The following is a 25,864-nucleotide window of genomic DNA, read 5'->3' on the forward strand; positions in this document are numbered from 1 at the left end:
AGTTTTATAATTTAACAATTTATATCCATGGCAATAAGTATTTTTTTAACATAAGAAGGGAGTTGAATTCAGAAGAACAAGTATACATCTCTGCGTGTGTGTGTGTGTGTGTGTGTGTGTGTGTGTGTAGACAGACAGACAGCATTGACAGACATATAGACATAGATATGAAAGTTGTGTGAAGAATCAGAAAATGAGAAAGAATTGTTACCAGAAGAAAATGTGATGGGGTGGGGGGGTATAGATAATTTTTAAAATGGACAGAAGCAATACAACAAAGGAGAGATGAGAGATGAGAGAGAAAGAGAGAGAGAGAGAGAGAGAGAGAGAGAGAGAGACCTAGCTAGTGTCTACAGCATTGTAATTTATTTTTAAGTTCAGCCAACTTCAGGTTTGTGGTATATACTTTGATTTCTTTCCCCCAAAGGGAGAAGTGAGCTATATTTGGATGCTGGGTGTTCTGGAGGCATCGAGACATGTCTGTCTGCCTTTCATATCACAGTTAGGATTTGTTGGTCTTAGATGACTCTGTGACAGAGAAGACATAGGACATGGTACACGGTAAACTTATCTCAGAGTTTGGCTATTGACAAGAACTACGGGTAAACCCTATGAGTCTTAAATACCCTCAATTTCTGTTTGACAGCAATGATGCCTTCAAGTCGTTTCACCAAATGTCCTGGGGGAAAGAAGAGTGATGTAAGAGAGTACGAAAAAGCACAAAATCAGACACGTGACACAAACAGGACTAGCAGAGACTGTGGAAATACAGTCTTAGGAGTACAGGTAAGAATCCGAAGTAAGTATGATTTTACAAGTTGTAGCCAGATGCACCTTAGCAAAACGCACAACGTAGAAGGTAAGTTAGGGAACGTATCGCGGTAAACCAAGAGGCTTTATAAGTGGTGGAAGGAGCAGAACAGGCGTGTATGAAAGACTCACAGTGAGGAGGTGGGAGGTGAAGAGGTTTAGGACCAGGAAGGAGAACCAGGACCCAGGGAATGTGAGGAGGAAGCTCAAGTAAAACTGAGATTGCGTGGAAAATCCATAAGAAAAGAGGACGCTTGGTAAACTAATGAAAACTAGTAATAGTCAAAGAGTTGTAAAGGAGGTACCTTCGTGGGCAGGTCAAGCTGTCCTGGAAGTCACAGGTTCCCAATGAGAATCCTAATGCCGGGGAAGGGCAGCTCCAGAGGGCACCCGAGGCCCCCACAAACAAAGCAGGCAATTTCCACTGCATGTGCTGCTCACCAACTAGATGCTGAGACTCTATTGGTTAAGATACCGTATGCCGTGGTCATCAGCACATAGAGAAATCAAGCAGGAAGTAAAATGAAAGCGTCCTCTTGGCTGGTTAGCCCTTGGAGTACCAGAAGTTGCTAGGCCAGCGGCTGGGGTCGAAGTGTCAGTGACGGCTTTACTCAGCTACAGGCTGTGCTACACCACTGACCTGATGCACTAACCTGAGGTACTGGTGCTGTAATAATGGCAACTCCGTCACAGGGGTGACCAATCCTTCTCTACTCAGAAATGAGACCTGTTAGACCAGAGGAATTCATAGCCGGCACTCAAATCCTGGTAAAAAGCCTGTGGCGGTAGTCATAGGCTTGAGTGGGGAAGCTGCTGTTGTTTTGCTAAATGGACATGGTACACCCATCTAGTTGCCTTCTAAATAATTACATTTATCCTTCTACGTGAGTGCTGCTGTCAACTCTGCTCAGGGAATCCTTTTTATGCAGGGGGCAGAGGTAACTGCAGAGACAGGACGGGTCAAAGTCTTGAGAATAAATGACAGTTTAATGTTTAAGCATGGATGGGATGTCTATCAGTTTCAGCGTTCAGAGGATGCTACGGAGGACAGACAGGAAGAATGTAGGAGTCAGAGGATGGGACAGTGTCCTGGAATGCTGTCCGGGCATGAGGTGGCCTCGGCACCCCTGGTACACAGCAGCCGTGAGTACTTGTATAAAACCTGCATGTGACTGAATCCAGCAACGTCCTGTCACGGCAAGGGAAGAGAGTCATGAGGCCACACTTCTCCCTGAGGATTCACGGGCAGTTAGGGGTTGTAGGATGATGTCACAGGTGAGGCAGGTACAGGATAGAAGGAGGCCTGACATTGGAGGAGAAGGAAGGATGGGCGGGAGAGAAGTTTGAAGAGGAGGAGACTAGGGGAGAGAGGAGGAGACAGGGCGGAGGAGAGGGGCTGAGAAGCGGTGGCAGGACAAGATGACAGGTGATGTTAAGATTCTGTTCTGTGTATTTACAGGTTGTTATTAATGTTCTCAAGGGATGGATAGTACCGGGCTTTGTATGTTAAGTGGGCGATTATATCTTACCAATTGGATCTAAGATTATTGTGTTGTGTGCTCTTTTATGTGAGGGTTTGTGTGTAGGAAAGTGTGCGGCTGGGCTGTGTTTCCACCAAGATATCTAGCAGATATCTTGGGGCACCGCGGTGCAGGACCTAGCGGGATAAAAGACATCCATACTTTTTTATTATTTTTATATTTTTACAACAACAAGGGGTAGGTAGGACAGGAGAGTCTGACAAGCTCTAAGGATCAAATGATGGTTGGAGTAGGGTGTGGACATTTTCTTCAGTGGTGTAGACACTGCTAAGGTTCCCACAGTCCTGGAAGTAACCTCTCGCCACTGCTCCTGTTGCTAAGCAACCCTAATGAAATGCATTGAGTCATCAAAATTAAAAAAAAAAAAGAAAAAAAGAAAAGAAAAAGAAAAAACCCTACGGAGTCAGAAAAATATGATTCGAAGACATTTTAAAATTTTTATAATAAAAAACAGGATCCCATCACTGCACATATGTAATTCATGATAGTAATATTTTAAAAACGAGCTGTCGCCCTTACACACACACACATCACTTACTATGAGGTTGTACTTGGCATAGTGCAGCTCGCGGATGACGTAGTACAGGCTTGCAACGACAATGCAGATGTCAGCCCTGAATTTGTCCGAGAAGAGCTCGATGCCGGGGAGGAGCTGAGTGATTTCATACTGAGCATAGCTACGTTCGGCTTTGGGATGTGGGAGCGTAGTCCGGAGCAGACTCTGAGAGATGAGAGAAGGAGCCACAGTACCTCACCTGCACCAACAAGCAAACCAAGACAGGCACACAGCGCCCCTTCCTTTGTGTGGTATGCATCACAGTAAACAGGGCTTATTAATATCATCACTATGGAGTCCTAATGCTGTTCTCACTCCAGGTGGGCTGTATAAGTCCCATTATAATAGTACACTTACTGTTTTCAAACAAAATATCACTGTATTATCATTTGGTGAGGCACTACTGTGTGCTGCTGCTGAATTCTGCGTAAATAGTATCTCATTTAATCCTCTCCCACCCTACTCTTAGAACAAAGGTTTGCTATTTCACAAATGAAGGACTAAAAATTAATCTATATAAGTTTACACAGTTAATGATGGAATAAAAGGGTCCCTAGCCATGTCCATTTAACACAAAACACCGTGGTATTTGACTACAGGGCAGATGGTAATTGAAGTCTATACCAGTCAAAGGAGATTCTAATCTAGTGTCTCTTATGTAACTCACCTGAACAGTATGCAACATTCTAGGTAGGCAAGATATATTGATAAAACCAAATTGTGTATTTGGAAGTATTTCTTTGATTACTTTAGAGCTTAACCATTAGGCGAAGACCAAACATTATGAAATCATTTTAATGCATATTATCAAGGAAATGTTCCAACTTGATTACTTATTAACATTATAAGGTATCCAGTTTTCAAAGAGGAATGCAGCTGTTGGGAATCTTAATATCTCTAATTTGCTTTGTGAAACCACTGTTAAATTGAAAAGGCTTTGCTTCCTCCCCGAGAACTAGCTGCAGTCATACTGGAAGGTGTTGTGCAAGCTTCCAAGGGAAGAAAACAATGAATATTCCTGACTAGCTACAACATTCACAAGCTACAACAATTATCAACATGGCACAACATAGTTAAGGCTGGAATGGTGACATTTATAGCTCAGTGGTAAACCACTCTGTTGGACTTAAGGCCTGCTCGACAAGAAGAAAATCAAAAATCACACCTGATACTGGAAACCATGTCAAACCCCCATTGCTGGTGAGGTCACGGACCTTAGGGGAACACCTGCTATTGTCACTTCACTGGATCAGCTTAATTCCCAACTGTGTTTCTTCTCATACCCAGGAGAAGCACAGCTCCCATTCCTCATCAAAAGACAGAGACCATTACATAAAACTGCACTTTGTCAAAATTCAGAGAACAGCTGACTGTGGAGTGGCCCAGTCCAAATGGATATATATACAACAGCCTACGCCCAAGGAACTTGAGAACACTGAGGAAGAGAGGGGAAGAGACGTTGTAGGAATCAGAGGACCAGGAAGTCTGTGGTGAGATTGTATCCTTAAAAATGAGAGGGAGGCAACACCCGTGATCCCTGAACAGGGCGCCAGATAGGACCAGAGCAAGAACACCACCAACATGCTGACGTGGGAGAGGGAAACCCCATAGACAAAGAAGTAAGTGAGGAATACCGAGTGGGAGAAACACTCTTCCCCGGGGAAGAGTCCCCTACTTTGTTATCCAATCCTAAGAGGTCAGTCTTGAAACCACATAGATACACACAACAGGAAAAGGACTTAGTAGGATATGGTGTACTTTGGGAGAAAATGGAATTAAGAAAGGGATGAAGGAAAATGATACAATTTTTACTTTAAATTTTTAATTAAAAAAAAATTAACCAGCTTCTAAGATAAACCTCGCAGGCTCTGGCTCATTTTAGACATGGCATTATGAATGTAGCAATTTTTAATATTACATTAAACAAAAAGCTAGCCCTTTTTAATCGTGCGCTTTGTAGAACATAAAGAGTAAGAAACAGAGGATCTAAACAACTAAGACACGTCATGGGGGTTAGAGCCAGGCCACAGCTCCCTCTGCCCTTCCTGCCTTGTGCTTCCCCTGCAAACACACATATTGGAATGTGAGGAAACTGTAAAGTCTGCCCTTAAATTTGAAGGAGCCTTTCCCAAAGAATTTATCTATCCAGACTTTTAGAAGCCATCAGCCAACTACAGCACACAGCAAGGGCATCTTTCAGTCCATCAAAGGAAACAGGACCCTTGGCAAAGGCCCCCTGGTTACATCCTGGCTCTCTGATGTCGTGATTCAGATAAAAGCTCCTTTCTTCTTCAACGAGAAATCTTGAGAGACACCAGCACTCCTATAGCCAGTTTATCTCTGGCCTTTACTTTATGATGCCCTCTCAGACAGCCCGGAACAACTTTATTTATAGAGATGAGGTAAGCCCTGGCAACTGTGTGGAGTCGAGGAGACTGGCTCTGTACTGATAACTAATAGAGCGCCTGCTAAGCATAGGAAACAGTTTTTCTCTAGGTAAAACTCTACCCATTCGAGGAGGAAAGGGACGGAAAAGGGACCGTTCTATGCTAATGACGAGGGAAAGCACCAGTCAATTGCAGCCCACCCAGGAAAGATGAGCGTGTGGATTTCAGTGCCGCCCATGCTACCTCCTTATCTGCAATTTTTAGGCATTGGATGAACCACACCTGTTTACTAACGTCACTCAAAACAAAATAATAATAATAATAATACGTAAACTGTTACCTGAAAAAGTAACGCAGACAATATACAACAGTTGATTCTTTCCTTAACATTCGTGGTCTTAATAAACCTAAATAATAGTAAGAAAAAAAACAATTAGTAGACAACATTCCCAAGTTTCTATATGAATATATTTGGAGTTATGTCTAGGATTTAGAAAACATTACTGGGGGGAAAATGTATGCTGTGAAACTTAAGAAAAAGTATAGATGAAAATGAAAACTTAACCCAAATCTTACCACTGGCAACACTTTGATTTTCTTCTAGACTTTTTCTCTTATAGTTTCACACAAGGAAACAAGGGCTTGTTCATATTAAGATTAAAATTATACCATAGCTACTATTTATATATACATATATATGAATATGAATATATTACATAACCATTTTTTATTTGTGGATTTAATAAACTATGATTATTTAAAGAACTATAGTGTTTTATTGCATAGATGCATCATACATAAAAAAAACTCAGTCTCAGCTTATTTTTTTCTTCAAAGGCTAAGGTAAATGTTATAAGTTAAACTTTGAGTGCATATCTTATTAATTCTATTAGGCAAATCCCTAGCAGTGCAATTTTTGGGCCAAAGAAAAAACTCACAAAACAGAGGGATGAGAAGAAGGTTTTCCATGAATATGGTTGAATAATTGCCCCCAAAGGCTGTGGCCATATGGTATGTTGCCGCTGATAACATCAAGCCTTTCCAACCAAAATGAAAATCACATCTTTCTGCTATGATTGTCTCCTGTTAGGTACCTTGGACCAGTTTGCATTTCTTTTATGTGACTCTTGCAACCTGCCTTTGTGGCTATATACCAAATTATCTTCTCTTAAATCTTGCTTAGATAAATAAAACCAGGCAGCTGGCTTGGCTCTAGTAACAACACCAACCATGTGAGTTCTGTGTGCGGGTCAAATATGGGACTCTGCAGTCAAGTGTGTCCTCTGCCCTGAGCATAGGAGAAAGGTAAAGTCCCTGTGGATTCATGTCTCCCCCTGGAAGTCACACTTGCAGCTGGGAACAGCATTCTTGCTTGGAATCACTGGGAGATAATTTCTGAGAAATCCAAGCTGAGGTGTCCTCAGCAGTGACTGCTCCTTCCTGTGTGCCAATCCTCCACTCTCGATTTCTAGGTCTCACCCTGAACTCTACCAAGTCACGGGTCAGCTCTCTGGGTTCACGTGTAGGTGTGGTTGAATGTGTGTATGTATCTGTTTGACTTTCAGTCTGAGGGCGAGTTTCTTCCCAAGGACACAAAGTCAAAACTGATAGATGGGCACATTTATTACTGGTAGGGAAATTTATTACTTTCTCTGACTTCCGAAAGTACCAATTTTGTGAAAGGCAAAAAAGGTTTTATCATTTAATATGGTATATACCTCAGAATACAATGTAGAGGTTTCTTCACCACACCCTGTAGATGGACGAAAGAAGTGACTGCAGGAAAGACACCTCTCCTACTCTGGACTTTTGGAATTTCCTACAGTTATGACGTGAGTTGTTAGCGGCACACAAAGCATTGTGACAAACATGTGTAGAAGGCTGAATCATGGCCAGAGAGTCACGTGTACCATAACTCCAAGAATCTGGGAAAATATCACCATTTATGGCAGGAGAGATCATGCAGATACAGTTGTATTAAAGACCCCAAGGAGGGATAAATATCTGAAACTGTCTCGGCAGGTCCGGGGTGAAGAGGATGGTACTTGTAACAGAAAGACCGGAAGGTAGAAAGAGCAGAAGGACATGAGAGTATGGAAGTAAAGGTCAGAGAGGCTGGAGCTGGAACGAGGGGGAAAGGAGAGAGAGAGAGGGTGGAAAGAGAGCAAGACATTAGTAGACTGTTGATCTTAAAGCTTAAGGTAGGTCTGTAAGCCACGGGCTGTAAGAGAATCCTAAAGCGGGAAAGATCCAGAGAAGACTCTGCCCTGTAGCTTTCAGAGGAAGCGTTTTACTTTAGGATTTCTGAATTTCCAAAGGGGAAGGGTAAGCCTCGGCTGGGGCTGCAGCTCAGTGGTCGGTGTTCACCTAGCATGTGAAGAACAGTGGGTTGATCCTTGTCCTCAAGAAGCAACAGAAATGTGTAGGGAACAAATGCCACTGTGTCATAGGCAAGGAGGCTCGCTGTGTTATGACTCCCGGTGACCGCAGAACATGAGCACACTAAGTCTTTAGAGAGGTGCTCAAATGGAAATGATTTAACAGGTCACGGCTGGGCCCTCATCCCTGATGATTTTTGGTGATTTTTAGTAAGAAGATGAGATTTAAAATATGGACAGTTCCAGAGAGGAGCAGACCACCTACAAGCCACAGGGGAGGTCTCAGGAAGGCATCAGCCCAATGTCACTCTTCTGCATGGGGTCTCTAACACTGTACCATGACAAATGTCTGTAGTTTGAGGATTCCCACCTATCCTGCTGTTACGGCAAACCAAACAAGCTAGCACCCTGGGTGTCATGTGAATCTCATCACCACAGTCTACAGATGAGGGCACTGAAGCAACACACTGAGGACGGGGTTCTCGGGACTCTCTGAAACTCCAGCCTGCATGCTAAGACTCTTGCACCCACACCAATGATTTCAGCACTCATTGCTCCATTATTCAAGCGATAGGGAAAGTCAATGCCATACTTTCACTTGGGATGCTTCCATAAATCAAGTCCGGGCCCAGGCAGGACTTATCTTCTGGGGCCAGAGAAATGTCACAGGCGGAGAGTCATAAATAAAAATATCACGAGATGAAATTACATCGCCCTGTAGATGGATATAACCAGGGAGGAAGCAAAGGCAGCCAGGGGCTGGAGCGAGAATCACCCCATGCTCACACTCACTGCGCTATCTTTGCTGAGATCACTGCCCCTTGCAAACACCCCCAGATGCCAAACTTTGATAGAAATTCTTCACTGTAGTCTTTGAAACCAGGAGGTGAGGAACTGCTGGTGGCACTGGGGAGGGAGTTGCCAAATTCTTTCCAGTTGTGCAGCACGTCTGGTTTTCTAAAGATGTCATCAAGAGCTTGGCTCCAACATTTAAAAGCAGCCCTAAGACAGAGAGGAGAGCGCTGAGTGGGAAGTCCTCTGGGGCCAGGAATCAAACCAGCCTTCCTAGCGGAAAAGTGAGAGGACAAAGGAAGTACCCAATGCAAATGTCAGAGCATAAAACTACAGTGATTGTTTCTTGTGACAGCCATCTCAGGTCATGTGACAAATGAAGTAGAGTGACACCATGCTATGGTAGAACTCACATTAGGGTAGAAAAGGTTTTTCCTATTTTTTTTTTAGTCAAACAAACAAAAGTGTGCACCTCTACAAACTTCTGGGACAGTACCTTTTCTTATCTGCAAAGATGAGGAGACTTCCAAGGGAATGCAGTGTCTGAACTTTAAGGCTCCTTTGATTGCTGGCTTGGAGAACATCTGTATTTTTAATCAAGTAAAAGAACAAATATCAGTTCAAAGGAAAATATTCCTTTTTTGTTTGCAAGAATATTCTTCAATTGCATTATTTCTTAACTGTGAAGATTGCAGTGGGAAAAAAAATCCTCAAGCTAATAGTGTTTTCAAATGCCACACACTATATATACCCAGAGCGAGAGTAAACAGGGCTGTGTTTGAACATTGAGGGACTTGAGATTGAGCCTAATGCCCCCTGAATTCCAGAGGCTCTGTGGCAGGCAGGCAGAGGTGGTTAACAGGCCTTATGGGGAGATTGGGGGTAAGGCCAGAAATATAAGAATGAAGCTGGAGTTTGGTTTTCTAAAGAGGGGAGACTGGGAACTTCAAAAGGGATTAGTACCTAAATTCTAGAAGCCCCTGAATGCCACTTGGAGAGGTGGCAATGACACTGTAATGAACAGAAAGGTCCAAAGAGGTTGTTTTTACCAAAGGTCTGACAAGATCCCATTGGTAAGATTTTTTCTTTTACCTAAATGGGGTTGGAGGAGGGGGTAGGGAGAGTATTATATCAGCTTTCTAATAAATGTATACACACACACACACACACACACACACACACACACACACACACACACAAGATCCTAGAGGGCATTTCTGAGACCTCAGGCAGGGGTTCCTTGTTCTGTCACATAGGAGTATCTGGTGGAACATGGCCGGTAACAACCAGAGATGCAGGATGCCTTGCAGAAACTTGCCCCACAGTGCCAAAAAAAAAAATCCTTGTTCATGAAGTCCCATATCTAATTTTGTTTTATAAGGGTTTCTTTTCTTTTTAAAGGTATTCTTGTTTGATTTCTAACTGCCCTAAATTTCCCAGAAATGTAATCATTGTGGTGCTTGGTTTTTGTTGAAAACCAAACTCATAGTGCTGATAGAACTTAATCCCCAGTACAACACACCTATGTCAATCTACACCTGTTGTCATGGAGACCGTTCAGGCGGGATGGTAGTACTCTCACATTTATATATTAAACCATGGGCTCTAGCTACAGAGTCGTTCTGTGTTCACCCTTATTTTATCTTTACAGCTCCATAGTGAACTTTCAGAAATCATCTGTCACAAAGAACATATGAATTGCAGGTTTTACTTTAAGAAGTAAAGGGAGGACTGTGCAACGTCTGTAGCAGTGGGAAAGGGTGTCTAGAGGGTGTCATACAATACGGGTGAAGGATGCACCGTTAGATTTGCAAATGAGCTGCATCTGAGAGAAAGATGTGAAAAGGGTTGTCTGGGACAGAGGAGAAGTACATGCCACTGTCCTATAAGAATCTCTCAGTTCGAGCAAGAGAAGAACAGGGCCAGAGGGGTGACCTAGAGCCTTTCAGTGGCCAAGAGTAATAGCCAGGTGAATCACAGGAGGAGACTGGGGGGCGGCTTCTGTCTCTAGAATGTTCTAGTGTAGCCTAAATGACTGGGATACTTTCAAGTTCCTCCATCATTATTAATTTTTTTAATTCATTTATCATTAGTGTTTGTATACTTGTGAGTCTCTCTGTGTGGGTGAGAGAGAGAGAGAGAGAGAGAGAGAGAGAGAGAGAGAACATCCCATGGCACACAGCATTCATGTCAAGGGCAGAAGACAACTTTGTGGAGTTGGTTCTCTCCTTCCATGTTTACGTGGATTTGGAGGATTGAACAAAGGTCTCTACTCTTGCACAACAAGCACTCTTCCTGGCTGAACCATCTCATCTCTGTAGCCCTCACCCTATTCTTAAAGGTAACATTTCAGGACCAGACGCAATCTCACGTTAACACTGAAGGTCAGACCGACAACTCGTAAGGGTTAGCCTTACCAATAGTTTGGTAGAAGGAAGAAATGACCAGCCCCAGCTGTGAGGAGGGAAGTTTGGTTTTCTCCACCGAACTAAAAATTCGGAAGTTTTCTTGAGAAAGGTCGGGGGGTGTTGACATGTGCACCTCTTCTGTTCCCAGGCAAAACTCCACCTTCCCTGGGGTAAATTTCGGGCTGCTTATCCCTCCTCTTTCACCTAAAGGTATGGGTTTTTTTAAAAAAAAAAAAAAGGAGAATGTTAAAGGGGGAAGAAGGGGAGGACAGAAGTCGAGGAAATGTTGGGGAAGGATGGGCGTTTCAGGTGGACATTTCTACAGGCAGACAGATGCGTCCAGCATGAAGTCTGAAGTCTGCAGCTGTTCAAGAGGATGGGCTCTGTACCTAATTCAGGAAAAGCACTACAGGGGGGCTGCCAGCAAGGCTAAAGCTGAGCTAATATTCTGCTTCTCCTGCAAGCCAGGGAAAGTTTGAGTCTGCCTTAATAAAATGTTTCCTGTAGTTAAGTTTCTAGTTCACCTCTGGGACAGAAGCCTCTTGAAGAGAAGCAACATGTATGGAGCTCTGACCTAAAACAGGAGAAAGGGAATGGAGAAAATCCATCTTCTTAGAATATCAGAGAACACAGGGAAGGAAATGGGCCAGAAAAGCAGCACAAAGGAGCCTAAGGAGAAGCCGTGATGGCAACAGTGTGAGCTCTAGGCATGAACTATGAAGAATGCCTCAGTATCCAGTGAACTGCAGGGTGAGCTGGGAGAATGGTTCTAACGAGTTGTCCTTGATTCTGTAACTCATGTTTATGCATCAGTAATATATTTAGCAATTGGAGGCCATAAATACGATATGGAGAATAAATTTAGCATAGCAATTGAGCTAGGCTGGCTGGCCAGTGAGCACTGGGAGCCGTTTGCTCAACTTTGGTGTGAGCAGCATGCTCGGTTTGACGTGGGTTCCGTTCTCACAGTCATCTGACAAACACTTTCCCTGCTGAACTGTCTCCCCAGTATCCACACTTGTCCTTAGTCGCCTGACTCCCTTGTTCATTTGCTGACCCCCTTTCTCCCCTCCAAACCCTCCCTTCTGCCTCCATACCACATACATTCCACCATTCTTTTTCCCTCTCCAGTCCCCGTAGGGGACATTTTATGGCTACTTCTTTTAAAGTGAATCTATTTCTTTGAGACTGACAACCAGACTCTGGTGAAAGGCTCTGTGTAACCGTCCTTTACTACTTTGTGGGTTCTTTTTCCACCTTTCTCCTAACACTAGATAGGAGAGAAAAGGGATAGAGGAGGAAAGGAGCAATTATCATAGACTACGTCCTGCTGGTTAGGTGCATCGAGTTCTTTGGGGCAAGTTTGATCTTTCTGTCAGGACAGCTAATCTCCTCTTCTTTGTGAACAACTCCTTAACAAACCACCACCAACAGCAACCAGCAACCAACCAATGAACGCACAGCAACCCTACCCTGCCTCTTGGGGCCCTAGCACTTACATCCCTCTGAAGAGTCCCCACAACCCCAAACATTACACAATCACAGAAACAATTTGCAGGTGACAAAAATCATGCCTCTGCTAGAGCACGAGGCAAATCACAGTCAGCTGCTGTGACGCGGGCCCCCGTATCCCACACCCAGGGTTAAAATGAAAACATACTCCCATTGCTGTGTTTTTAAAAGAAGCCAAAACTCTTGTTACGGTTCTTCTTAACTTGGTATGATTCGATCGTCTCCTAAAAGAAAATAATCATAGCACTACACCTGCAAAGAAAGTTCCAAGAACTCTGAAGCAAGGAATCAAAACTTTAATAGAGACAATTCTTGTCTATGTGTACTGTATCCCAGGAAGTTAGCTAGTTGAGCAAAAAGTTTAAAAGCAGGTCAAGTATCTGGTTGGAATATAGTGGGGAGGGAAGCAAGAGGGAGGGAGGGAGGAGAGAGAAATCTTCTAGACAAGATATAAAACAGTCGCCAGCGAAGAAGCATGTTGGGAAGAGAGGATTATGAGTGCAGAATACTCAGCAGAATGACACCCAACATGAGTACAGATCAAGGGACAGAGAATGAACCTTTACCTTGTGTCTGTGCAAGAAATAAAGAAAGCAGTTTTCTGCTGTGTCGGACCGATCTGCTATGATGATTGGACTTTTCCAGGGTCTCTCTGAAGCATCTCAAAGTGTCGTTCACGTCTATGGGCACACAGACCAGCTGTTTGGCTAGTTTAATCTCTGAAAAAGAGGAGAACATTAGGGATGAGAGCAATGCTGAGCCAACAAGTCACAAGACAGTTCTAACTCAGAGACCTTCTTGGCCCAGATTCACAGTTGCTGAATTCGAAAGCCTCAATCTGTAGCAGGCATTTGACACATAGATGAATTTTTCTTAGCGTATTTCAAAGTTTTAAGATTTTTTATTCTTATGAAATGCAAATAACTTTAGATCTTGCCAATTTTCCTTATGAAGCCTCCTACTTTTTCATAAAAAATGAAATAATCCACTCTTTTTCAACAGCCTCTTCAAAGCCCAGGTGCCTTGGGAAACAGACGAAAGGAAGAAAAAAAAATCCTGGAGCCTGGCAGCTGATCTCAGAAGGGAAGAAGGCAGGCCCTAAGAGGGGAAAGACAGCCGCAGCCATATGTGGGTCTGGAGTTAATCAGGTGCTCTGACGAGACAGGGAGGGGAGCCCGTGGAGAGATGCAGATAGGTCTCTGGGCAGTGAGAATGGTCCTGGAATTGGACTGGGCTGTAGATGGGCTGCACACTGATGAGAGCTAGTGGGGAGTGAACTTACAGGATTCCAAATTGAATGCCCAAGGATTTACTTCTTCAGTAAGCCAGACAAGTAAAAATGGCCATTAAAATTTTAAGGTCTTGGTAATGATGACACTTCCTAACTAGCAGCACGCTAAGAGGTTAAAGGATGGGACCTTGTCTTTAAGAACCACCTCTGAGTAGATAAGGCTTCCCAACACAGGGGAATTAACATCATATCCACAAAGAGAATCTGATTAAATGATAAAACTGAAAGAAGTAAAGAAGACAGAAATAAACAGAAGCAGGAAAGGGTACGCTGATATCTCCCCAGCCCAAAGTCTAAAAAATTACTATAATTGATTGAATCATAAAAACAACCAGAAGAGATATTGGCCATTAGTAACCTTATTTTAAAATAAGGCATGGAAGGGCCTGGCAGATCAGCATCATACTCTGGAATTCAAGGAGATGATCCTAAGGACAAAGAAATATTTTGAGCCACTGTAAGGACAGACAGACAGTGGGGATAGTGTAGCTTTCAAAGCACAGAAAGCAGACTTGGCTATCCTGTTGAGCAAAAGGGTCTAGCCCAGTGCTGAAGCCTTCATTAAAGGAGTTGCCTTTATTTTCTGCACTGGAGAATCAGGAACATGCTTCTTAGCAGGGCTCACATATACCATGGGTATTTTAGAAAGGTTAGGCACCAGCTTCATCCCTGTGGGCATAGCACAGAGAAGTGTAGTGGCTAAGAGACTTTCTACCACAACATGAGCACTGTGTTATTTCACTTGACTGAGATTTGTGACACGGCTACCAGGGAGAGCTGCTGGGAATAAGGGCAGATGACTTCATTGCTCATTTCAAGAATCAAAGCAAGCCACGGAGATTTGGGAAATAGTCATCCAGTCCCTGCAAACAGTGTCTATCTGCCCACAGAGACCCTTGCTCTAAAGAGCCTCAATTCCCCGCCTCCTTCAAGGCATTCATTCTCCCTCTCTGTGAAATCATTCCCAACAGCATTCTTGCCATCCTTTCTCCGTCTTTAAAAATTAAAATGCTCTCTCTGTTGACTCATTTCCCATCAGGGTATCATCCTAATTCTCTGTTCCATTTTATGCCAAAATTCCACCCCCGAAATAGTTGCCTGCACTCATTGCCTTATGAACTCACCTCAATCACATGTCTTCTCTTTAGAATGAAGTCCATCCCCAGACCAAAGGTTCACTCCTACTGGTTCTTTTGGCTCTCTCAACCCAACCTCTTGGCCTTGAGACCCCTAAGGTATCATTCTTAGATGCCTTTCTTCCCTTCTTAATTTATACTCACCCCCCAGAAAGATCACCCTTGGTCTTTTGTTTAAACAGAAATGTTCTGGTAGATCCTAAATACTTAAGTCTGGCCCCAGTCCCTCCTGAAACTCTCAGTCATCGATCTAAAGACCCACATGGCTGTAAGTACAAGAGACAAACTCAACCCCGACATGTGCCCAGCTGACATGATCCCAGCCCGACTTATGCACACACACACACACACACACACACACGCACGCACACACACACACATGCACACACACACACGCACACACATGCACACGCACACGCACACGCGCACACACACACACACACACACACACACACACACACACACACACTCAAAACATCAACTCCTTCCAGTCTTTCCCATCTCAGTAGAGAATGGCTTCATCTTTATAGATGTCCAACCAAAAGCTAGAACCATCTTTAACTTTTCTGCTTTTGGGCCCCAAATCAACTCCACAACAAGTGATAGACTTGCTGCCCTTCAGAAAACACCTCAAGTCCCACCATCTCCCAAGGACTCATTCCCACTTCCACTATGATGAGGACCTGCTGCTTCCTTTGAATTAAAACAATTGCCTTACAAATCGCCTCCCCCCATACCCCAGCTATGCCTACTATATGCCTCCAACACAGTTTCTAGATGATTCCGTTAAAAAAATGTAAACTCTCTTGAGTCACGCCTTGATCTAAACCACCCTTCTGCTCTATCACCTCCAGAAAACACAGATTCTTAGAACAACCGTATGGGAGCCAAGTCCCCAGACTGCGCTGCCTGCCTCCTCGTATTTCTGCTCTTCACTGTCTTATCCATCACTCATGCTTCCAGCCCACAGGCTTAACACAACTGGGTTACTTTGTTCTAGAACAGTGGCTCTCAACTTATGGGTCGGGACCCTTTCCCAGCAGATGCATATCAGATATACTACATATCAGGTATTTAAATCACAACGCACAACACTAGCAAAAATTACAGTCATAAACTAGCAATAAAAATAATTTTAAGCTTGGGGGTCACCATAACATGAGGAACTGTACTAAAGGATTACACAATGGGAAGGTTAAGAACCGCCTGGTGTAGAATATTCTTCTCTCCGGTATCACATGTCTTGAGTTCTAAACTCCTTGAGGCTATCGCTTAGTTATTAATGTCTCAGTGAGGCCTTCCTCCATCACCCTGCTTTCAAAGCATTTCTCATCCCAGACTCTCTCCAAGTCACTGTTGTGTTCTGACATACTGTGTCTTACTTGCTCGTTGGATGTCTGCACTTGGGTGAGGTTTACTGAAAACAAAGGCTTTGATTATTTTGTTGCTACTATTACCCCTAGTACCTGCCATCTGCTACATGATAGGTGCTCAAAGGATTCTGTTAACAAGGTAATGACTGCAGGTCTTCAAAGCTGCATGGCTTGGGCATGTTTTATTAGTAGTCTCTTCTGTGCACTAATCTCAATGATCCTGCCTCAGTCTCCCACTTCTGTATTCTTAGCAAAGCACACTCTGTATTCCTCATACACAATCTTTCATGCCACTATCTACAACACCCTCAAGTTTGTAGAGTACTAGTGTTTTGCTCTTTATCTTGCAAGAATTCATTAGCTTCTAGTTTTATCTTCTACCTGGAGACTGAGACCAGAGAAAGAAGATAAGGAAATACCTCAGTCAGTTCTGGCTGTTATAACAAATTACCATAGACCGAGTGACTTAGAAGTGAAAGAAACTCATTTTTCACAGATGTGAAGGCTGAAAGTCTTAGACCAAGCTGCCATCATGTTCAGGTTCTGGTGATGGTACTCTCTCCTGATTGCTGACAGCTACCTTCAAAGGGTGTCCCTATCATGTCAAGAAAAGACCTAGAGCGCTCTCCTATGCTTATTTCAAAGGACACAATTCCAACCATGAGGGCTCTATCTTCACGACCTACTCACCTCATAAAGACCCCCACCTCCAATATCACATTAGCACTAGAATTTCAGCACATGGGTGTTGAAGAGACAGAAACATTTGGCCCATAACAACAAGCCAAGAGAAGTCTGAAAGCTTTCGCATATTAGTCAGAAGCACATCCATGAAATATCAACAGTAGGGCTGCCTAAACAATACCTGGATAATTCCACCACCAGTTAACATCCTAAATGCATGGGTCTCTTAGAGGAAGAGCTACAGAAAATGAACAACTATTGAGACTTGGCGTCTGAGTCTTCTCTAGGGCTAACCCCTTCCCATTTGGCTTTCCAATACCAGTTGTCAGCCCTATGAATTTATAATCCATACAAGAAACACTAAATGCCTCAATAGATTGTACTTACATATTTATATATGTATGTGTAACGATAATTTTAAAAAGGGATCATAAGCTTAAGGGAGGGGGTTGGAGGGAGGGGAAATAATGTAATGTTTTCATTTTTAAAATAAATAAAATAATATGAGAGTTGCTCTCTCCAAGCTTAGCTTTTAAATATTCATTACGTTTTGTTTATAACATTTACCTTGGAGGGTTACTGCTTTAGGTTTTGGATCAAGAATCTGGGAAAGTATCTGTTTCGAAACAAGCATCTGATATAGGGAGACTCGCATCACTATGGCTGCATACACATTTTTAAAACTGGTCGCGCATCACAACTCTCTGTGTTCAGCAAGATGGAAATCCCAGCAGCTTAAATCACCTAATGGCATTGGGTGTCTTCGTTTATCGTTGGCACACCAATAAAACTGTCCAGCGACGCCCTTTTCATAATGTGTCCCTGTCGTGAAGTGCCACATGACTGTATAGAAGGAGCACTTCTGCGTAACTGAGCATTGTGTCAGACAATGAAGAAAGACAACCGAACAGAACACGGGACTGGCTCTCAGACAACTGACAGGCTAAACCCTGAACGTGTAATTAAAATAGCGGTCTGAATGAGATCACCCTGTTGATCATCCGTCCTTATTCAGCCTCTATTGATAACTGACTACTCTCTGTATTTTCCTAAACTGTTTCACTTTCTTTTTTTTTTATTTCCTTTTTCTTTCCTTTAAAGAGCTTTAGCACACCTTTTCCCCTGTAACTTAATTAGGGTTCCGGTGGTGGTAGGAGTGGGAATGGTGTGGTTGTCTCTGTTTCCATGAGATCAAAGCAGAAAGAAACATCTCGAGTTCCAGGCTCACCCCCATGAGCCTCTCTCAAGGGGACTGCCCTCTGAAATTCCCCACACATCATTCCAGAAAGTATTTGAAAGCCCTTAATAGTGTTTCAGTAGCTTGACATGGAGAGGGAGGAAGAGAAAGGTAGGCAGTGGACTGTTACGATTTCACTGTACCCATGTAGAAAGGAAATGCTAATCATACCTGAGTGTTGGGCCTACTAAGAAAGGAGCCACGAGAGGAAGGTGAAGTCGGCCTTCTCCACACTTGATCATAACCATCCCTGTGCCCAGAGACATTAATAAAACATAGCTGCCAAAGGCTGAAAATTGCCACACACCTAAGGACTTACTAGCCCTATCAGAGAACTTAAAATGTCAAATCCGATCAAGACTCAAGATGGAGGCCCTGGACAGAATGTTAAAAAAAAAAAAATTCAATAAAAAGCCACATCTAAGGTTATCTCCCAAGTGGAATTTAATGAGCAAGCAAGGTACTCATGCACCCAAGAATAACCTATAAAACAAGCTAGTCTCACTTCTTCAAATCCTGCTGAGATTATTCCAAATTACACATGCATTATTAAACAGTTGAAGGGAGAATAGGATGCTGTTAAATAATGAGAACACCAAATGTCTCGAGGCTCTGGGGCATCACAATATTTGTTGTGAAGAATTAAAATGTTTTTATGCCACAAGAAATTCTGAGTGCTAAAAGCAGTGATCTGATGTGGAACCTATCACAAGCGGACTTTGCCTTATAAAAGAAAGTTATAAGCATTTCAGAGAGATATACCCAGGGCCCGGCATAGTTATAACCATGTTAATGAGCTGAGTTCAGGATACTTAGAAATTTTTAGCATCTTAGACCCAAAAGCACGAGCCAGAGATGCTTCTAGCTACGCGGGTCTCAGATTCTTTTAAAGACATTTAAGTCAGAAGCCTAGTTTGGAAGAGCTTGATATAAAACTTATGAGCATGTTGGTTGTGTGGAATTACCATACAACCTCAATAATTTAGAATAGATTGCTTATCTCACATGATCACTGAAAAATACCAACTTATTTCTTGAGTGCTGTGTTTAGAGGTAACTGTAGCCTAAAGCACACAGTGCAAACAGGCTTGATAGCCCGGCAGAAGAATCATAGATGGAGCGCTTAGCCAGACTAGAGCTTGAATATAAAGGTCCCTCTACTTACTGGTAATATTTCATTTTCTTGTCTGTAATGTGAACATAATAGTATCTACCTCTTAAGGATAAAAATTAAAGAATCTATATGGAGTTTCAACTCAGTGTTACCGTTGCCATATAATACTTTCAAATGTCTACTTCCCTGGACATTCTTATTCTAATCACAGCCTACACGGCGCATACTTTCAACATAGTTGCAAATCAAAGGGACTCTGTATGCTGCCTTCCCTTTGTCCCAATTTACCCATCCCCCAGTTGCCTACATAAATACAGTTTAGTAACAGGCAACGAGCATGCTTTCAGACAGACCACATTCATCACCAATTAGCATCTGTTGGTGCACGGGGCTATGATTTTCCCAGTGTGCTGTTCTTCCCTGCTTTGATGGGAGTTGTCACTTGATTACAAGCACGGTTGGCACATTTTCTCATGACCTTAGCTATTCTTCATAGAATGGAGGGTATGATAGTAGTTCTATTTGAGTAAGGATCCTACAACAGGAGACATACTCCATCACCCAAGGTTTGAAGACAAATCTAAGAAAGGAAGACTCAAAGTCCTTGATGGGAGCATCATATGTGACCAGAAGATGCTGCTGCAAGTGAGGCTGAACTCTGAGGAAGGGATCATCTCAGAAAACCCATAGAGGCACAGTCACCAGCGACATCCCTCTCGCCTCCACAGTGCTCTGCAAACATTTCCCTTCTCTCCCACTTTCCTCTTTCCTGTGTCTACTCTGGTATTTCTCCTGAAATTTCTGTTCTTAGCAACCGTGGCTGTGCTCTAAACCAGAATCACTGAGAGAGTCCTTCCTACCCAGTAAGAATGCCTTCACCTGGGGTTGGGGATTTAGCTCAGTGGTAGAGCGCTTGCCTAGGAAGCGCAAGGCCCTGGGTTCGGTCCCCAGCTCCAGAAAAAAAAAAAAAAAAAGGAATGCCTTCACCTTCCAGCCTTACAAAACTCCCTCCATCAAACCTAATTCTTCCCCCTTCCTTTCCACCTTAGCAGAAGGAGCGCCCCACTGTCCAGTCTGTACCCCAGTCTCTCTGCCTCAAGGTCCCTGCTCCATCAAAAGCCATTCTCTTCTGTTGCAGGGTTCTTCCCCTTTGATGGTTTTTTCCCGTTTAATATATTAATACTAATAATATATTCTGCCAATATAAAGACACATATAAAATGAGATGGAAGGCCAGAAAGGGGTAAAACATTTGCAAGGTGAGCGCCATGCTTTCTGAAGGGCAATTACTCCAGACTGAATGAATCCCCGCAGAAGCAACTCAGCAGCACCATCCCCACAACACAAAGAATCCCACTGTCCTCATCACCATTTCCATAGTCACAGGGTCATCCATTCAACAAACAGATACTGAATCCCTGCTACACATTAGGCACTGTGGATGACATTCCAGCTATGTCAGTGACCACAACAGAGATCCCTGCCTTCCTAGAGTTTGACTTCATTAACGGAGCCTAGCAACCAATAAACACAGCACAAATCCTAAAGCATGTGCTCTGACTGATGGTGAGAAGCGTTCCATGCTCCGTAGAGGAATTGAGAGGAGCGGTTTCAGATGGCACGGTCAGGCAAGCCTCCTTTAAGAAATGAGATGTGGGACTTGAAGGGAGGGGAGGTTTTCAGGAAGACACCTGGTATGGGATGTGGAAACAACCAGAACAAGGCAAAGCTATGATAGCAAAAAGCCAGTAACAGTGACCACCAGATTGCAAATGAAAGACAGGGACCATGCTAATCTTGTTATCTCTCTGTTTGACTATTGATGCTTTCACTCTCTTAAAGTGCTCTCTCTCTCTCTCTCTCTCTCTCTCTCTGTGTGTGTCTCTCTGTCTCTCTCTGTCTCTGTCTCTGTCTCTCTGTCTCTGTCTCTGTCTCTCTCTCTCTCTCACACACACACACACACACACACACACACCTTGACCTTGTGTGCCCTGTTCTTAAATATTCTGCTTCCACTTCTAAGACTGTGTTCATGACTCATCCACATCATGTTCTTCCTTGGTTTGCATCTACAATAGTTGCTGGGCCCATGTATGCTGACCCTAACCTCATGGAGAATCAGAAATGCTTCCTTTGAAGTTAGTTATGGTCATGTCATCTAAAAAACAACATTTAATCGGGTTTGGCTTACAGGTTTAGAAGTTCAGTCCATCCTGAGTGAGGTAACCCAACCACAGAAAAACACACATGGTATACACTCATTGATAAGTGGATATTAGCCCAAATGCTCAAATTACCCTAGATGCACAGAACACATGAAACTCAAGACGGATGACCAAAATGCAAATGCTTCACTCCTTCTTTAAAAGGGGAACATTCCTTGGGAGGGAATAGGGAGGCAGAGTTTAGAACAGAGGCAGAAGGAACACCCATTCAGAGCCTGCCCCACATGTGGCTCATACACATACAGCCACCAAACTAGATAAGATGGATGAAGCAAAGAAGCGCAGGCTGACAGGAGCCGGATGTAGATCTCTCCTGAGAGACACAGCCAGAATACAGCAAATACAGAGGCGAATGCCAGCAGCAAACCACTGAACTGAGAACAGGACCTCCGTTGAAGGAATCAGAGAAAGAACTGGAAGAGCTTGAAGGGGCTCGAGACCCCATATGAACAACAATGCCAAGCAACCAGAGCTTCCAGGGACTAAGCCACTACCTAAAGACTATACATGGACTGACCCTGGACTCTGACCTCATAGGTAGCAATGAATATCCTAGTAAGAGCACCAGTGGAAGGGGAAGCCCTGGGTCCTGCTAAGACTGAACCCCCAGTGAACGTGATTGTTGCGGGGAGGGTGGTAATGGGGGGAGGATGGGGAGGGGAACACCGATAGAGAAGGGGAGGGGGATGTTGACCTGGAAACCGGGAAAGGGAATAACACTTGAAATGTATATAAGAAATACTCAAGTTAATAAAGATGAAAAAAAAAAAAAGAATTTCAGTCCATTATCATCAAGGTGGGAACATGGCAGCATCCAGGCAGTCATGGTGCAGGAGGAGCTGAGAGTTCCTCATCTTGTACCCAAGGCAAACAGGAGAAAATTGACTCCCACATGGCTAGGAGGTGGGTCCTAAAGCCCACCCACAGTGACACACTTCCTCCAACAAGGCCACACCTCCTAATGGTACCACTCCCTGGGCCAAGCATCATCAAACCACCACACTGGCACAGAAACTCGGTCCAGGTGCTTATTCCACCGTGATGCCAACCTTAATGAGCACAGACAGAGGCAATGAACAGACCTTCCTCACTGTAAGCTCATGAGGTAGGAGTCATCTGTCACTGTTAGAGAGCCACACCATGCTTTGAGTGACATTGCTTCCTAACTGGGATATCCTCGGGTCTGTATTCACCAGAACTCTCCCCGACTTCAACTACAATCAATATACAGTTGACTCAACTGTTCTCCAAGCCAGCTCACTCAGAATGCCACATTCGTATATCCAACAACCACCAATGCCTCTCCTCAGGTATCCACCAACCATCTCTTCCGGTATTTTTCAGCCATCTATCCTATGCCTCTCCTTGGGTATCCACCAGCCATCTACCCTCTGCCTCTCTCAAGTATTCAGTCAAACATAGAGATGCAATGGCACCCCTGGCCTCTGACCTGTGCTTCCTCACGCTGGTTTCCTGACTGGGAGGAGACATCATTATCCTTCCAGTTACCTGCTGCAGGCTCCATAGCGATGTGAGCCCCTGCTCTCCTCATCTGCCCTTCATGCCTAGTCAGGACAGGATGAAGTCCTGTGGCCTTCCTCTCCCTTTCTTTCGTGTCTGTTCCCTCTACTCAGCTACAGGCCTCCATTCACATCCAAGCCAGGAGCAGCAGCAGTTCCTTCGAACCTATTTCTACATTGCTGCAGAAGATTCTTTGAGGAGACCTTTGACCCTTTCCTCCTGGCATCTTTTCTGGCTTCCTCTGCTCTCCGGATAAGGCTGAGGCCCCCTTCATCCTGCTCTCTCGAGTACTTTACTGCCTACTTCCTGCTGACCTTGTTGACCTTCTGCCTTTCTACAGTCTTCAGTGGTGAGTGCCGGCTATCTGCTATTGCAGTTTATAGCATCAGAGATAGTAATGACATAACCAATTACAATCCCACCTTATTGATCTCCCTCAACAGACATGAATTCCTCTCCAAGGAATCTATAATCTCATTCATCTTAGAATTCTCAGTACCTAATGGCAGCACTTATAACTTAACAGACGCTCAGTGTTTGCTGAGTGACTGGATAGTGGGAGGACCAACTGGGCAAACCATTGAACGAACATCCAATGACTTATCTGTACGTACAGAAAACCAGTAGATAAATAATAAATGAAAGAATTGTTAACATCCCAAAGGAAAGATCGTGATCCTTCCCTGTCCCAGAAACCTAGGCACTTTGTTGAGCTTTGGTATTTTGATGTGTATTAATAATGCTAAGTGCAGGTCCCCAAGACCTAGTTGCCCCAGAGAAAAGAGAGTTCACACGTAGATCCAAGTGACCCTATCTATGTGACCTTGTCCGCAAGATATTTCTGATAGGTAAATAAAGATACTGACAGCCAATAGCTGGACTTGGTTTAGGGGCTGGGGGTGGGCAGTAGGGAGAATCATGAGGGAGAAAAGAGGTGAGGAGGAAAAGAAAGTCACCACGGATTGGGTGACTCATGAAAACGTGGCCCTGAGGGCTGACCAACTGGAGTTAAGAGCGGCCCAGATGAAACATAGTAAGTAACAATTTGGGCTTATTGATAAGAAAATAGATTCTATTAGCACAGAGGGTAAATATCTGCCTAGCTTTTGTGTTGTTTAAGGCTTGTTGTAAATATAAAGGTTGTGTGTGTCTTTTATCCAGGAACTAAATGGTCAAAGGCAGGATAGAACCCCAGATGGGGATTAAATAATTTCTACAACACACTTGAGAAGCACAACACAGCACAGGTTGTATTCTTATTCTCCTGTTTTTTCTTCAAAGAAGTATTTGTGTAATCGTGACAATACAGTTAGATTTGTTTGGTTTTAGATTTATTTTATTTTTATCTGCAGACATGCATATATGTCTATGTAAGTGCATGCCACATGTATGCAGGTACCCACAGAGGCCAGACAGAAGAGAGTGTCGAACTGCCTGGAACTGGAGTCACAGGCAGTTATGAGTGACACAATGTAGGTGCTGGGAATCGAACTCATAGCCTCGGGAACCACAGCAAGCTCTCTTAACTGATGAGCCATCTCTTCAGCCCCTTTGTTTTCCGTTTATTCCATTGCCTCAATTCTACAAGTTGCACTGGCAAAAACATTTCGGAAGTCTCTTCATCTAAAAGCAAGTGTTTTAGATAGGGTTTTATTGCTGTGAAGAGACACCATGACCACAGCAAGCACCTCTTATAAAGGAAAACATTTAATTGGGGCTGGCTTACACTTCAGAGGTTAAGTCCATTGTCATCATGGCGGGAAGTATAGTGGCTTGCGAGTAGTCATGGTTTTGGAGAAGGAGCTAAACATTCTATATCTGGATCAGCAGGCAGCAAGAAGAGAGAGTGACACTGGGTCTGGCTTGAGCTTCTGAAACTTCAAACCCCACCCCCATCCCCCAGTGACACACTTCAAGATCACAACTCCTCCAACACATCTCCTAACAGTGCCACTTCCTATTGGCCAAGCATCTAAACATTTGAGAGACAATGTGGGCTATTTTCATTCAAACCATCAGAGCAAGAAAATCAAAGTATTGCAAATCCTTTTCCAGCTTGCTGATTATAAGATAATAATGCCAACAACTTACCATGGCGTAGTCAGTAGGACAATGTACACTGAAGGAAATAGAAGCTGCACACATACCTGTGCGTGCACACAAGCACGCACACATGCACACACACACACGCACACATTCTCAAGAAAACAAAAGCAGAAAAATGCACAAAGTCGACTTTTCTCACCAATTCTCCTTTTCCTCTTCTTTCCCTTCAGCTTATAGAAAAACTTTAAACATATAGAAGAATTCAATTATCCTTGTAGGACATTTACATCAACATAAAAGGATGAATATCAAATGGTTTATTTTCAAGTAAACATGAGAAATAGATTTCTCTCGCCATTGTGGAAGAGCTGACACGCAGAACACGCTGGTGAACCTTAAAGCCCGGGTTCTCATCGGAACTGGGTCTGACCTGAAAGGACGAGAGTCTTCAGTGGGTCAGAACTGCCATCTAGCTCAGCCAGGTTCTTGGGTGTGGAACGATCAATCATGATCTGCTTCCCAATGAAGTTTCGACAGGTGATCTTAAAAAGACAAGCACAGACAGCGCTTAGTTATGTGCAGTCCAAAGTCTGGCTCCCTTGAACTGTCTGTCTGTCTCTGTCCAGATGTGAGACTACAAATAAAGGCTGGTGGAGTGCCGTTCAGTCCTGAGGACTTTGGGGAAAACATGGCTATGTAATTTTCCACATTTATCTTGTCCACAGCACAGCAGGGAGAGCATTGGAGAGTCTGTGTGTAGCAATCAGAATATGATTTCCTGATACTCTATAAATTCACGGATCTAAATATATACTCCATTAGGTGAGTTGAAGCACATCTCGAATGCAGGCTT

General features: G+C 43.6%; 1 protein-coding gene across 8 annotated transcripts in view; it reads right to left on the reverse strand.

Annotated features, from left to right (window-relative positions):
• The window catches only part of Cfap54 (cilia and flagella associated protein 54), a 286,409-nt gene that overhangs the window by 132,545 nt on the left and 128,000 nt on the right, over positions 1-25,864 (reverse strand). For 7 of the 8 annotated variants that reach the window (XR_005486835.2, XM_039080085.2, XM_039080086.2 and 4 more), the window contains 7 exons: positions 25,442-25,553; positions 12,951-13,103; positions 10,882-11,076; positions 8,961-9,048; positions 8,465-8,674; positions 5,635-5,701; positions 2,890-3,072 (listed from right to left, as the gene is read on the reverse strand). Coding sequence is in view for 7 of the 8 variants with exons in the window: in XM_039080085.2 (XP_038936013.1) it covers positions 2,890-3,072; positions 5,635-5,701; positions 8,465-8,674; positions 8,961-9,048; positions 10,882-11,076; positions 12,951-13,103; positions 25,442-25,553 (1,008 nt within the window). In the remaining variant the exon portion in view is untranslated. Of the gene's footprint in view, positions 1-2,889; positions 3,107-5,634; positions 5,702-8,464; positions 8,675-8,960; positions 9,049-10,881; positions 11,077-12,950; positions 13,104-25,441; positions 25,554-25,864 lie in introns of those variants that run through there. The other variant, XM_039080088.2, reaches the window with a different exon arrangement.

This window comes from Rattus norvegicus, chromosome 7 (genome assembly GCF_036323735.1).
Source record: "Rattus norvegicus strain BN/NHsdMcwi chromosome 7, GRCr8, whole genome shotgun sequence".
NCBI classification, from domain to species: domain Eukaryota; kingdom Metazoa; phylum Chordata; class Mammalia; order Rodentia; family Muridae; genus Rattus; species Rattus norvegicus.